Here is a 14,510-nt window from a genome sequence, read left to right as displayed (position 1 = left end):
AATTATGCATAAAATTGTCTTCCAACTTCTAACTTCTTGCCCTTCTAAATTATATAAGGTTCTACTATACCTCCTTGCCTTTGCATGTTCTATTCCCCAAACTTCATGGGAAGCAATATTCCATCAATTCCTCAAGATCCTGGTCTAACAGCACCAATTAAACAGGGTTTAACTCAGATTCTTCGTTCGAACGCTGGTCACTTCCACACTACACTCTCATAGCCCTGTGATGAACTGTACTCATCAAATGTTATAATTATTATTGCTTACGCCTGCCTTCTTTCCCAGTCTTTGAGCTTTGGGAAGGCAGGGACTGACAGCACCGTGTAATGGAAAAATATAGGCTGTTGAGCTAGAAGGTCCTGGGCTTAGACATCAGCTGTCACTTAGAAACTACCAGCTGCTGGTCAAGTTACTTGTCTGGCATCTAGCAGATACTCAACAATTATTTGTTTAATGAATAGATGGACCTTTAACAACGACAGATTTTTTAGCTATAAAATGAAAAATAATATCTTCCTATCAGACATTAGAACTAATTGGTATAAAGTAACTAGAAGAGTGCTAGGAATATGTAATAGGTACTTTAAAATAGTATCTATTATTATTTATTAATATCTCTAAGGCCCAGTACAGTTTTAATAAATGTATTCTGAGTCAATGAATAAATGAACCAAGCACTTTGCAAAGCAATTCAGAAAATACACGAACTGAAACACGGACTCTATTTTCAAATTTAATGGGGAAAATAATATATGCATACATACACTTGCAGTATAAAATAGAAATAAATGTTCTTAGAACAGTACAGATAAAGTTATTATAAAGCACATGTCTTTCCCATCGCATACCTCATATTCAGCTGTATTGACTGTTAAGGAAGGAACCAGAGAAAACAGCTCACTGAGCGTCTTCAGGATGAGAGGCCTCGTGTCACAGCTGAGCTTCGGGGAGAGCGCATTCCAGGTGGAGCGAATACAAACCACCTATAAAGCAAAATAAAAAGCCAGTGCCTAACAAAGTCCCAGTTCCTGTGGCAGCACCAGTAAACGGCACTATCTTTATTTAAATTTGTTACTTTTAATTACAGTGGACATTCGCTGCTATATGTTCCAGGCATGCACACAGTGCTTAGACACTCATGTAACTTGGAGGCAATCCCCCTAGTAAGTCCATACCCTCCTGGCACTGTACATAGTTATTACACTCTCACTGACCGTACTCCCTAGGCTACGGCAAGAGTACTATCTTTTATTATAAGGAAACAAGAAAAGAACAGGAACATTCCTGGGAGTCAAGATTTGATAAGATATTGCCCTCAAAAGAAATGATTTAAACCAATATAAACTGCTGTCGAAGGAGGCCCAGCCTGCCTCATACAATTGCTTTTTGACTTTTGTTGTTCTTGTTGTTAACCAAGAGGAGAAACCTCTGTGTCTCTCTCACACACATGCATGCACACGATATCCAATTCAGGCTAGCTGCGGCCACTGGAAGCAGCAGGCTCGGAAACAAAGAAGGCGAGACGACCCAGGGCAATCCTCACGCCGGGCACCCACAGCCCTCAGAAAACTGGGATGCTACTGTAGTAAACTGAACACTGTCCCATCAGCTCACAAGCTCTGAAAGAAGGTAGGAGAATAACTATATTATTTCAAAGACAAATTTAAGACTGTGTCTTAAAAGTCATCTCAGATTTCTTAAGAAGCTGTTAAGGGGTAAAATAAAAAACTAAAGCCCGACAAAAATGTTTAAGCCCAATTTCCTTTAACCGAGTGTTCTTAGTTCATTTTAATATCTGGTTTTATGGATATTCTAATATCTTAAGTTCAATTCCAACTACAACAGGTGATCACCTATAGGTATTTTATTAACATTTTAAAACTCAGGCAGGAGCAGTGCCAACAAAGATCAATTAGAGAGAGTTTAACAAGGATTAATCTTTCTAAAATACTCCAATCTCTTCTCTTAAGCTTGAATTAACACATACAATTTATCTCCATCTACACACATAAATTATTTAGAAAAGCTATAGGAGGTAGTCAGTGAAAAGATGTCAAAGATAAATGAATAATATATACTTAAGAACACAGTTTAAGGAGAGGCTCAAAGGAGAAGACAGAAGAAAGTATCTCAGAAAACTTGGATTTAGTGCTTTTGCTCTTATTTTTTACTTTCCGTGAAACAGCAAAAAAAAAAAAAAAAAAGTTCTTTGACTTGGAACTCATTACAAATTTGGACTCCAGTAACATTTACCAAGTAAGGGCAGTACTACATGCCAGGCATGATAGTAGGCACATTTATACAAAGAAGTAGCTCTAATATTACAAATCATCAGTATTTGAAATTTAAAAATAAAACAATTCTCTGAGTCATCAGAGAGGATGTCAAGAGGCAGTCTTGAGATGGGACTTGAAAAAGAAATGGACAGAAATCAGCAGAAAATCCACCAGGAAATGGAAAGCTGAAGTCAAAATACACCAAAAACAAGTATGTTGTAGGCACAAAAAGCATGCGTTCCAGTGAGGAAAGGCTCGTGGGTCAGAGAGTACCTGGCATACCAAAGCAGTGTGGACCAGAATCCAAAAGAAAAGGCAGCCCCTAGAGATTCCTGAACTGGGGAATAAATAAAATCAAAATGCTACTTCTGAAAGATTCGTCTGGTAGTCTTACAGCCAAAGTCAAAGCAGTCGCCCACCTCTCTCTAATTTCTATTCGCTCACTAGTCCCTAACACATAAACAGCCTAAAAGTTTTCTAAAAATCTTATGCTCAATATCCTCACTAATTGTCCCTGCTTTCTCCCCACTTTAAATGCCGGTCCAATTCCAATCTCTGTTGTTTCAAGACCCAGTTCAAATCCTATTTCTACAATTACGTTTCTCTTACAATTCAGGCTCTGATTTTATCGCTTTCTTTCCTCCAATTTCTACACTTAAAACTCTGTCACCCAATTTAGCATTTAATTATACACTGTCTAGTATTGTTCACTGTTTTTGTGAATGTAAATTGTCTCCTCAACTAGATGTTAAATTCTTCAAAAACAATGGCCATGCCTTCTAGCTCTCGTTCACCGCTATCAAGCACAGTAGTAAGTATGTAACAGATTACCAGTACCTCGCTGGAGCCTGCAGAACGGTAAATCTAACGTAGAGACTCAAAGAATTTAGAGAATGAATTGGAAAGTGGGCTATTTTTGGCTAGAGTCCTGGGTGAATAAAAAGGAACATTAAAAAGGGAGGGGAAACTGGAAAAAGGAATATATTTGCTGGAGATGGGTGCTGAAAAGTTCCATTTGAGATATGCTTAATTTCAGCCGATAGAAAGACAGATAGAAATATCCTGCAGGCAAGAGAACAAAAAGACTAACTCAGATGTGAGGTTGGTCAAAAACAGCTTTGTCATTCAGGTGTTTCTAGAAATTAAAATACAAGGAGGAAGTATGGCCTCACGAACGTTCCCATGCACTGTGCAGATCAACAGAAAAGATCTCTGGCCACCAGGTACAGAAGCGCAAACGGGTCTTGCCTTTTCCACGGCGGTGGGTGGGGAGGAGGGCTACATTCTCCAGCTATTTCCAAGAGTTCATAAATTTTTTTTTAGTCTTCTTCCTAGAATGTTTGCAAACTAATGCCTGAAATGGTGCTCTACATACAGATTGTGAGAAAATACCCTAGAATCCAGCCATGACTGGTGCCTTAAGCTAAGCAAGGTACACCAGCAGAGGACACCTGCAGAGCCGCGCTTGCCCACACACAATCAGGAAGAGGGAGGCCCCCAGTAAAGAAGGCTGCTTTCTCTGGCCTTCCCAACCTGGGCTATTCTTGACTAGATCTTCTGGCCCTGAGAACCACTTGGATTCAACAGGGTACCCTCTTGCTATGTCCATCTCTTTGATCTACTAGCCCTTAGGCCTGTGAGATCTGTCAAATTATATCAGATTAGTCGGGCTCACGGTCCTGGCCTTTACTGGCTTGTTCTGCCTTGTTCTGCACATTACCCAATAAGTTGCTTGTTTTCAAAAAACAGACTGACTTGTGGTTTCAGCTATATGATGAGCCACACTTGAAATGATTGATAAAAAAGAAAATTCTATATACATAACTGAGCCAAAAAGGGAAAAAGGGGGTGGGGGATGGGTATTACCCAGGGCTAGAAACAAAGAAGGAAATTCCTATATTGATATAAAAAATGGTAGTGAGCTGGGGAAACCTGGACCACATAACCCAAAAGATTTACACAGAAAAATAAGTTAAGCCCCTCTAAACGTGAGGTCACGACAAAAGAAAAAATTTAAAACATGTAATGATGCATGAGTCCAACATGAGTGGGAATCCCCAAAAACAACTAGCATGACCTTCAGATAACCGAACAAGTAGAAACACAAAAGCACTTAAAAGAATTAAAGATGACAGACAACACTTTTAATTCCCAGTAAAATAACATGGCATGATCTGGAAAAGAACCGAATAGAATCTCTACAAGTAAAAATTACAGTCACTAAAACTATTATGTGAATGAATAGGAAGTACCCTAAGTATAGACCAGAGAGATAAGAGTTATAAAATATAAAAAAGAAGTTCCAAGTTAGGTACCATTAAATGAGATGTCTTTCTTACGTTCACCAAGAGTTCCTAGCAAAGTTTAATTTTAGAATGGCCCTTGGAGAAGTGGTCGATTCCAGGGCTGGGGTAGGGGAAATATAACTTAAGTCAGGAGCAACTTCTGGTGCCAGTAAGTAAGGAAGTATTCACACAAGGATGTGGACTTGTTGAAGGGCAGAGGAGCCAATCTGAAAGAGTTCCCAATGACCAAGTAAATATCCATGAGTCTACACTAGTATAAATAATTGAATGAGTGAGTGAATGAATGAAGAAAGAGAACAGCTCTTCCTTACAGAAGAATTCCAATTAATAAATGTAGAAGCAATGAAAGAAATAAAAAATCACCATTAGGAATAACTTGTAGGCAAAATGTGCTGATGAATGTTAAAATTAGTGGACAAAAGTTTCACAACAAGCAAGACGACAATTAGATAGTCTCAAAATCTCTCCTGTGAGACATTTATTAATTACAAAAGAAAAAAATAGTAACTTTGCTATAGAAACACTCAGGATACATCACTTTAACCAAGTGATTAAGGTTAACTTCACGAATAATAAAACTTATCACATCATGTACCCCTGATATGAAACACTGAGAAAGGCACATTATTTCTGTAATATTCTAAAGTACTACAGAAATGCATCATCTCAGTTTAATCATGAGGAAACATCCTCACACCCAAACCAAAGGACATTTTGCAAAATAACAAGCAGGACTCTTCAAAAGTGTCCAGGTCATGAAAGCGAAGGAAACTGAGAGGCTGGCATAGATCAGAGGAGTTGGGAAACATGACAACTAAATGCAGTGTGGGAGGGATCAAGACACAGTGAAGACATTAATGGGAAAGCTGGTGACACTGCATGAAGTCCACAGTCTAGCCAATGGGATTGTACCCATGTTTCTTATTTTTGGTAACTGTGCCATAGTGATGAAAGCAAGATGTAAACATTAGGGAAAACAGAATGAAAAGTATATACAAAAAGTCTCTGTGCTACTTTTCTTTTTAAAAAGATAACAGCTTTTTAAAAATATGTAATTACACACTATACAATTTCCATACTTAAAGTGCAACTCCGTAGTTTTTAGTCGACTCACAAAGGTGTTGCAGCCATCATCACAATCAACTGCAGAACATTTTGTCACCTCAAAAGGAAACCCTGTAATCGTTTGTGTTTCCCCATTTCCTCCCATGCTTCCCAGTCTCAGCCAATCAAAACTCTGCTTTCTGTCTCTATAGATATGCTTTTTCTATAAATAGATATGCTTTTTCTAGACCTTTTCTATAAATAAAATAGGTGATCTTTTGTTATTGGCTTTTTTCGATTAACATATTACCTTTAAGGTTCCTAAATGACGCCGCATGCATCTATACTCGAATTCCTTTTTATTGTCCAATAATATTCTATGTATATATCTCTTTGTACTACATTTTGAAACTTTTCTGTAAGATTAAAGTTATTTCAAAATAAAAGGTTAAATAATAGGAACAGAAAAAATGTACTATTTAAATGACGGCTGAAAATTTACAGAAGCAATGAAGGACATTAATTCTCTAAGTCCTAAGCAGAATAAATAAAAATAAGTTTATATCTATATACATTATATTATGACTGTTTACCACCAAAGGCAAAAAGACAATCTTCAGAGCTAAATGGGAGAAAATAAAGACTACATACAAAGGAACAACTTAGAGTAACAATGGACTTTTCTAAATTAACAAGATCATGCAGTAAGATCTTAAAAGGGCTGAGGAAACTACTAGCCTACAAGACTAAACCCACCATTCAACAGTAAGGGCAAAACAAGCAAAAATAAATGAATAAAATAAGAGGAACAATACTTAGGCATTGTGCACATACGGTCTATGAATATTTATGTACAAATGACTCCGAACAACTTGCTTTGCTTGCCTATGAGGTTTTGGAGAATTCATCCCATTCTAAATGCTTACATTATGCATATCTTGTCGCTAATTTTGTTTCTCCAGGAGAATGAACTTCTCCCATGTTAGTCCTCCCAGGAATTTTAACAACACTAACCAGCATGGATTAAAAAGCCCCTGTGCAGCGTGGTATACCGGACAGAGTGCACGATCGGAGCCAGAAACCCCAGGCTCTCCCATTTGGTGGCTGTGTGACTACAGGAAAGTCATTAACCTCCTTCAATGTTTCCCCAGCTGCAAAACAGAAATAACACTAGTAACATCTGCTCTATGCATAGCACCAGGTGAACGGTAAAGGCCACACTAAGACAACTGTATGCAAACGTGCTTTATACACTGTAAAGGATGGTTACTGCTGGTATAGCCAATGGAAAAAATCATGAACCCCCAAGCAGGGCCCTCGCTTCTAATTCTTGAGCTGTGAGAATGACTATCTTCTAATTTTACTTCCAAAAGCTATTTCTAGCAATTGCTGAGAACAACCGACTCCCTTTTGTCCTGATGCTTACTCCAACCGAGGGAAAAGCTTTATAAAAACCTCCAGGCTATGAAAACCGCCTTATTTGCCCTTTTCAGAATGGAGGTAAAAGAAACTGCCTCCACAATTAAAGGACTCAAGTCGTCGTCATGCGGTGAAGCCCTCTTAAGCTAATTCAGGGCACACAATTCACCAAACAGGATGCTTCTGTTACCAAAACAGGGGATAAGAGGGAGTTTAAGGAGACACAATCAATGGAGCAGAAACAATGGGAAAAATAACATTCTTTCTTATCCTAATAACATGGGGCTAAAGGTTATAAATATAAAAAATGACTAGCACAGGTTTATTTAAGCAATTTCACAGTCTTTTAATGTCTGACACTGGTTTATTATAAAGGCAGTACTGTAGAAAATAACAGGAATAAATACTGAGTTTGCCTTGTTAAGTCCCTTATAATCTGAAGGACAGCAATTCTGATGATTTTCTATTAGAGTTGCTCAACCTCTGTCCTAAAGGCACATGTCTAAATCCCAAACTGTGCCTCAGTCAATCAAAAATATTTGTACTTGATGTGGTGAAGCTACTTCCCATTAACAATCCCTAACATCACTGTGACATTTCCAAAAGCGGTGCATCAGAGACCTTTCAAACTAGTCTGCTTTGAAAACTGTTTGGCAGTTTGTAGTGCAGACCTGTAATTCCATTCTCTGGATAGAACAGGCTCAGAACTGGGTAAGTGACGCAAGTAAAAACAGAAGCGTTTTTCACACAGATTGATCTCTTCTAGACGATCAAGCCACCCAGTGGCCAGGGATTTTAGGTTTCTCTTTAATCCCCCATGTGAGAAGTTGCAGCTTCCCTGAGATACATCCCTACAGGGAACCATAGCTCCCAGTGCAAACTCCATTGATTTCTCTGCAGGAACACAAAGAAAGACACAAAGACTCCCTGCAGGGGCGTTCACTTTTCAGTTTTGCTAGATTCTGTCTGTATTAATTATCTATTTCATGTTGAACATTCTTCTGGCACGAACTAGAAAACTCACAGTAAGAATGTGTCAGAAATATCCTTTTACAAGGAAATGACTAGTGCTTGCTTCTCCCCCAGTCTCCTCCTATTCAGATAAATGGAGGTTAAACTCAAACATAATAGGAAAAAATAATAGAAATTCAATCAAAATAGCTTAAAATCCCCAAAACCAAACTGCCAGAAAGTTGTTCAGCAGATACAAAATTTTTAAAAGTGAAGCAAAGTGAGAATCCACCAGCAACAAGCATAAAATGCCATCTATCTGAATTTTAAAAGGGCTAAAGGGACTGTTATGACTGTGCTGCAGAGAGAGACTGAGGAATTGACATGCTGTGTATCAAAAATAATTGATGAATTAAGCAGTCACTTCAGAGGTTCTAAACATATTTTAAGAGAAATTTTAAACTGGGAAGAGGAAGCTTTTAGGAAGGAATACCTATTGAGTTCAGACCACTTTAAAATACGGAGTTTCTTGAATACATTTCTAAGTAACTAATGTTGACAGTTACTGAAACTTAACCTGATTACATGTTCACTGAAAATGATTCTTCCACCTCCCTCACTCACTCTATGTATCCACAGATTTTCGAATAATAGAACTGATGAATTATTCGTGGATAACAAAAGTGAAGATCAGTCTCTTGGGCCTGAAAGGCTTATACAGATCTACCTATAACTCCCTCATAAAAGGAAGAAAACATACCTGTGCCCTTCAAAAAGAAACAAACAAGCTCCTAATTAAGAAAAAACTAAAGGCAAAACCTATAATCTACAAGTTCAAGAGAAAACAAACATTTTTAGCAGGACTTCTTTAGGAATTACTTTGTTCCTTAGTGCTAAAAGCCAGTGAATTACTACAAAAATGGTTCCCCAAAATAAGGTTTGAACAAGTATAAACAAAGTTTTCCATCCATACACATGCAGCATCTAGCACAGTGCTTGTCATGTAAAAGCACTCCCCTCAAAATAAATTGGTTGAATGAATGAATGAATGAATGAATGATGTTAATTGGCCCACCAACAACTAGCCCAAGGCTGGGTACTTCTTCTGCCCAGGGCCAGACTTAGTTTTAGGCTTTGTGGGCCACACAGTCTCTGCCACAACTACTCAACTCTGTCACTGTAGCATGAAAGCAGCTATTGATTAAACAACATAAATATATGCAAATATTGATAAATAATCACCACACATTGAGGAAAAAAAATACCCAGAAAGGGCCTGACTTGTGTGGAAGAGAGATGGCAACTTGATTAAAAAATGCTCCACCAAAATCAGTATTTTGACTTAGTTTGAAGCCCAACAGGTTTTAGACCCCAGAGCAATGACTTAAATACTTACAGCCCAGCCGGCGTAGCTCAGCAGTTGAGCATCAGCCTAGGATCCAGGAGACTGAGGTTCAATTCCCAGTCAGGGCACATGCCCAGGTTGCGGGCTTGATCCCCAGTAGGGGGCGTGCAGGAGGCAGCCGATCAATGACTCTCTCATCATTGATGTTTCTATCTCCCTCTCCCTCTCCCTTTCCCTTCTTCCCTCTGAAATAACCCTTTCTCTCTCTGAAATCAATAAAGATATTTTTTTAAAAAAAAGAAATATTTACAGTAAGTAGAGGTCTACCTTCCTTTTACAGAGTAGAAAGGAGAGTTGGGAAAGCAGAAACAGCATGACCTCAGATACATGTCAGTGAGGAGCAGACAGCAAAGCTGAAGCTCTGGAAATGCAGTCCCTTAAAAATAATGATGTTTACCCATCCCTCAGAAAGTCTTCAAATCTCCCCATGCACTCCAGTTTGTAGACTGCGGCCTCAACGAATTTTTCACTGCAAATTGGTGATGCTAACTCCCTGGATCAAGTCTCTTAAGAGACAGCAAATCCAAACCACTCCCAAGGAAATACTAAGGAGTTCAAAAATTCAAATTACTGTATATGTAAAAGAATCTACAATTCTAAGTGAGCAATTAATGTCTTCTTCAATTATCCTTAGAAGTCTACATTGCAGTTGAATAGTTATATCAGAAATCCCAGAAAAACATCAGTCCTACAGCATGGTCAAGGGCTTTTTCAAGAATGCAAACCACAACCGCTGGAGGAGAGGGGATGGATTGTTGATTTTCAAGAGTCAGCCTGTCACAGAGGAGACCATTTAAAAAGACAAGGAAACAAAGGGCACCAAAAAGAAATGTTGGCAAACTAAGAGAAACAAGTATAGGGCCCTGGAGCCCAGGAGAGAGGATCGTGTGTGTAAGGAAAACTTCCCATGGCTTTTTATACTCCAGAGAAGTTTAGAAAGTATGGAAAAACCACTGGCTTTGTCAGTAATAGTCTTTATTTTTCATCCAATTTTTGCCTTTCACAGAAAACAAAAAGTTTAGATTCACGTGGTCCTATTAACACCAGGGGAACAGGTATTTTGTTATCAGAATATTAGGGTAGTATTTGTATTAGTCAGGATTCTTCAAAAAACAGAACTAATTGAGAGAGAGAGAGAGAGAGAGAGAGAGAGATAAACAAAGAGAAAGAAAGAGAAAGGAAGGAAGGAAGGAAGGAAGGAAGGAAGGAAGGAAGGAAGGAAGGAAGGAAGGAAGGAAGGAAGGAAGGAAGGGAAGGAGGGAGGGAGGGAGGGAGGGAGGGAGGGAGGGAGGGAGGGAGGGAGGGAGGGAGGGAGGGAGGGAGGGAAAGAAAAGAAAGAAAGAAAGAAAGAAAGAAAGAAAGAAAGAAAGAAAGAAAGAAAGAAAGAAAGAAAGAAAGAAAGAGAGAGAGAGAAAGAGAAAGAAAGAGAGAGAAAGAGAGAAAGAAAGAGAGAGAAAGAGAGAGAAAGAGAGAAAGAGAAAGAGAGAGAAAGAGAGAGAGAGAGAAAGAGAGAGAGAGAGAAAGAAAGAACGAAAAGAAAGAAAGAAAGAAAGAAAGAGAGAGAGAGAGAGAGAGAGAGAGAGAGAGAGAGAGAGAGAGAGAGAGAGAAAGAAAGAAAGAAAGAAAGAAAGAAAGAAAGAAAGAAAGAAAGAAAGAAAGAAAGAAAGAAAGAAAGAAAGGGAAGGAAGGAAGGAAGGAAGGAAGGAAGGAAGGAAGGAAGGAAGGAAGGAAGGAAGGAAGGAAGGAAGGAAGGAAGGAAAGGTTTATTACAGGACTTGGTTGGCACAGTTATGGAGGCTAAGAAGTCCCGTAAATACCCAGCTGCAAGCTGGAGAACCAGGAAAAACAGTAGTATAATTCAGTCACGTCCAAAGGCCTAAGGACCAGGAGGCCACTGCTGTAAGTCCCACAGTCTGAAGGCTTGAGAATTAGGAGCTCAGGTGCCTGAGGGCAGGAGAAGATGGATGTCCCAGATCAAAAAGAGAAATTGCCCTTCGTTCGCCTTTTTGTTCCATCTGGGCCGTCAATGAATGGGATGAGGCCACCCACACTGGTGAGGGCAGGCAGGCCTCCTTACTCAGTCTACTGAATCAAATGCCAGAAACATCCCCACAGACACACCCAGAAATAATGTTTCACCAGCTATCTGGGTATCCCTCTGGTCGGTCAGGTTGACACACAAAATCAGCCATCACAGTGTTAACACCAGGCTCATAAGGTTACTATGAAGATGCCTGTGAAAAACACTTAACACAGTACTTGGCAAAGGGTAAGCACTCAACAAATGTTTGCTCTTGGCATCAATGTTAAGATCACATTCTGTTTTTTCTTTAACTTGGGTAATTTTCAAATGACACATCAGACACAGGACCACCGTCCATTGACAGCACTAGACTAGTTGTGCTTCATCAGAACTCAACTTCCATGGGTCCTAATCAACAGCTTTTCTGGGGTCTGACAAGTACTGATACCTGGGGTGTTCATTTGGCATCAGTCTCACCCAACAGTGCCAACCGTAGTTAGCATGAAACGCCCATAATATTGTTTGGAGAAGTCCCCCAGGCCAAGTAGAAGATGTAAAGGGATTTTAAGCTTTTCTCCTTCATGCTCTCTTATCCTCACTGTTTTGTAGTGAACTATTGGCTGCTAAATCACTTTGGGGTTGAAGCTAACAAAGGCCAATGCAAGGAAAAGAGAAGCATCCAGGAGGAGGCCGCTTCTATGTGGGTTGGCGAGCTTTAAGCTTTAAGAAAGGAAAATAAAGATTTGGAAATTTCCTATGCAGCCTAACCTCCAGAGTAGGAAAGAAGGCAAGACTGGACAGAAACTCCATGTAGGAATAAAAGGTATGCATTTCTTTGCAGTGGCTTCTGAGTTTCAACCCTCAGAAACCTGGCACAGCCAGCCGAGTCCAGACAAGGCACAGGCGGCTGAGAAGACAGAGCTCCAGCACACTGAGTGGACGGCCGCGTCTAGCCCGAGTCTCGGAGGGCAACCCAGAAGCGTCTGCTTGGGTGCAGGAGAGGTCTGAGGCCTTCCCACACTCCCCACCCCCTACAACAAGGAAGTAAATGTAAACTTCTGCTGTAATAATAATAATAGTTTCAGATCTCCTTGTATTTCTCATTTATTTCAATGTATCACATAGTTTATTCTCAGGTAACTGTCACATTAGCATTTGCACAGGACTCACATCTAGTACATAGTGGAAGAATAAAGAACTTAGTTATGGTGGTCAACTATGTTTTCCAAAATACCAGGACACATATGAAAAATGTATGTCCTATGCAGAAAACAATATAGGGAAAGCAGCACTCCCATATTATGCAAATAGGAGTTTAAAAGGGAGAAATCTTTATGGATAGTAATTATATACCATTGGGGTAGCAGTTCCATTTCTAAATATTTACCCTAAGGAAATAGGAGATGTGTGCTAAGGTTTAGCTCTAAGGATCGTCACTGCCGTACTGTAGATAATAGTGAAAAACGGGAAACAAAATACTCATCAGTGAAGTATTGATAGAAGCATGATACATGCAATGGACAATAAAACACTATATAGTCATTAAAAATATGTGTATACATATTGCCAGCAAAAGACTGTACATCATATATGAAGGAAAAAGAAAAAAATCAGGTTATGCTACACAATATACTAAGTACAATCTTAATTTTAAAGATACCTATGAACATACATGTATGTACAGAAAAAGATACAAAATTATATAAGGCAAATTGTTTAGAGTTATGTCTGGATAGTGACATCATGGGTAATTATTTTGTTTCAAATTTGGTTATCCATATTTTCTGATTTTTAACAACAAATGTCCTGGGCAATAAAAACAAAAACAAAAAACAAACCTTTAAAAACTTGATATGCATATTCTAAAAAGTAGCAATGAATTGAAACAATGGAACAGAAAATGTAAAATCAGATTTCTCCTCGACTATTCAAGATGTCTCATGTGCAAGCTGGAATTGAAACCTCATAACAGGCCAACCCTTCTGTTAAGAACTAGGGCTGGAGATGAATCAAAAGAGCTTATTGCATCCCCAAGTAGCTCACAGGAGCACAAACCTGGAAGCAAACATGTACACTGCGTTATGATGCTCAAATACAGAGGGATGCTGTGGGGCAGAGAGAGAAGCACACAACCCTAAGGGGTGAGGCCATTTCAAAAAGGAGAAACCTGTATCACTCAAACTTGACCATTAACTTAACAGCTATGAAGTGTCCCACTAAAAATAAGAGGTTTTCTGGCATTCTTACAATGTTCTGGAATTTGACAGTGGTGCTCAATGTACAACTTTGAGAATATACTAAAAATCACTGAATTATACTTTTAAAGAGTGAACTTTTTGATATGTGAATTGCATCTCAATTATGTTATTTTCTTGAAAATATACTGTTGTCAGAAAAATATAGCTATTATATGGTTCAAAAAGAAGACAAATAATTTGTGTGTAGTTGTGCTTAGGCATAATCTGAAGGAATAAAGAAATTCTATAAAGCAGAGGTTAACAGAGCTTCAGATAAAGCTTTCAACATGTTTGATTCCATCATCACGTTTAATAAAATGGCAGCACGCATACATACACACACACACACACACACACACACATATCCTATAAATTCATTTAACTGATATCCATAAACTGCAATGGGCAGCTATTTTCTTACCAAGGGGAGGTGATGCTCCTACCCTTCCGTTAGGACACCTGGCTACTATAGGTGACACATGACCATCTGATGGAAGTGTAAGTAAAGAGACCATCCATCCATATATTAAATATTATTATGGTTTAATTTCTTTTTTTAAGATAAATAAGAAATATTCTAATATTTTCTCCCCATACCTCATGGATGGACTTACACTCAGACCACTTTAGAGACTGCTGCTCTTGACAATGGTCCCGAACTTCACTGCACACCAAAGTCTCTGAGGAACTCATTTGAAAACAGAGAGCCTAAGCTCCACCTCTAGAGATTCTAATTCAGTAGCCCAAGCTATCCACAAAGTTCTGAAGACCCTACTCTACACACTAGAAATCACTGCCATCCATTTTTCTATGAAGTCCGTAAGCTGGACAGTGTAGCTGAGCCAA

At 38.9% G+C, this 14,510-nt stretch overlaps 1 protein-coding gene across 3 annotated transcripts in view; it reads right to left on the bottom strand.

Moving 5' to 3' along the window:
* The window catches only part of FOCAD (focadhesin), a 256,525-nt gene that overhangs the window by 106,743 nt on the left and 135,272 nt on the right, over nt 1-14,510 (bottom strand). For all 3 annotated transcript variants that reach the window (XM_081150464.1, XM_081150465.1, XM_081150466.1), the window contains exon 16: nt 852-986. In XM_081150464.1, the coding sequence (XP_081006590.1) occupies nt 852-986 (135 nt within the window). The remainder of the gene's footprint in view (nt 1-851; nt 987-14,510) is intronic.

Source organism: Miniopterus schreibersii (assembly GCF_964146895.1).
Source record: "Miniopterus schreibersii genome assembly, chromosome: 11".
NCBI lineage: Eukaryota > Metazoa > Chordata > Mammalia > Chiroptera > Miniopteridae > Miniopterus > Miniopterus schreibersii.
Note: the sequence above shows the minus strand (reverse complement) of the source record. Positions and strands in the feature narration are given on the sequence as shown.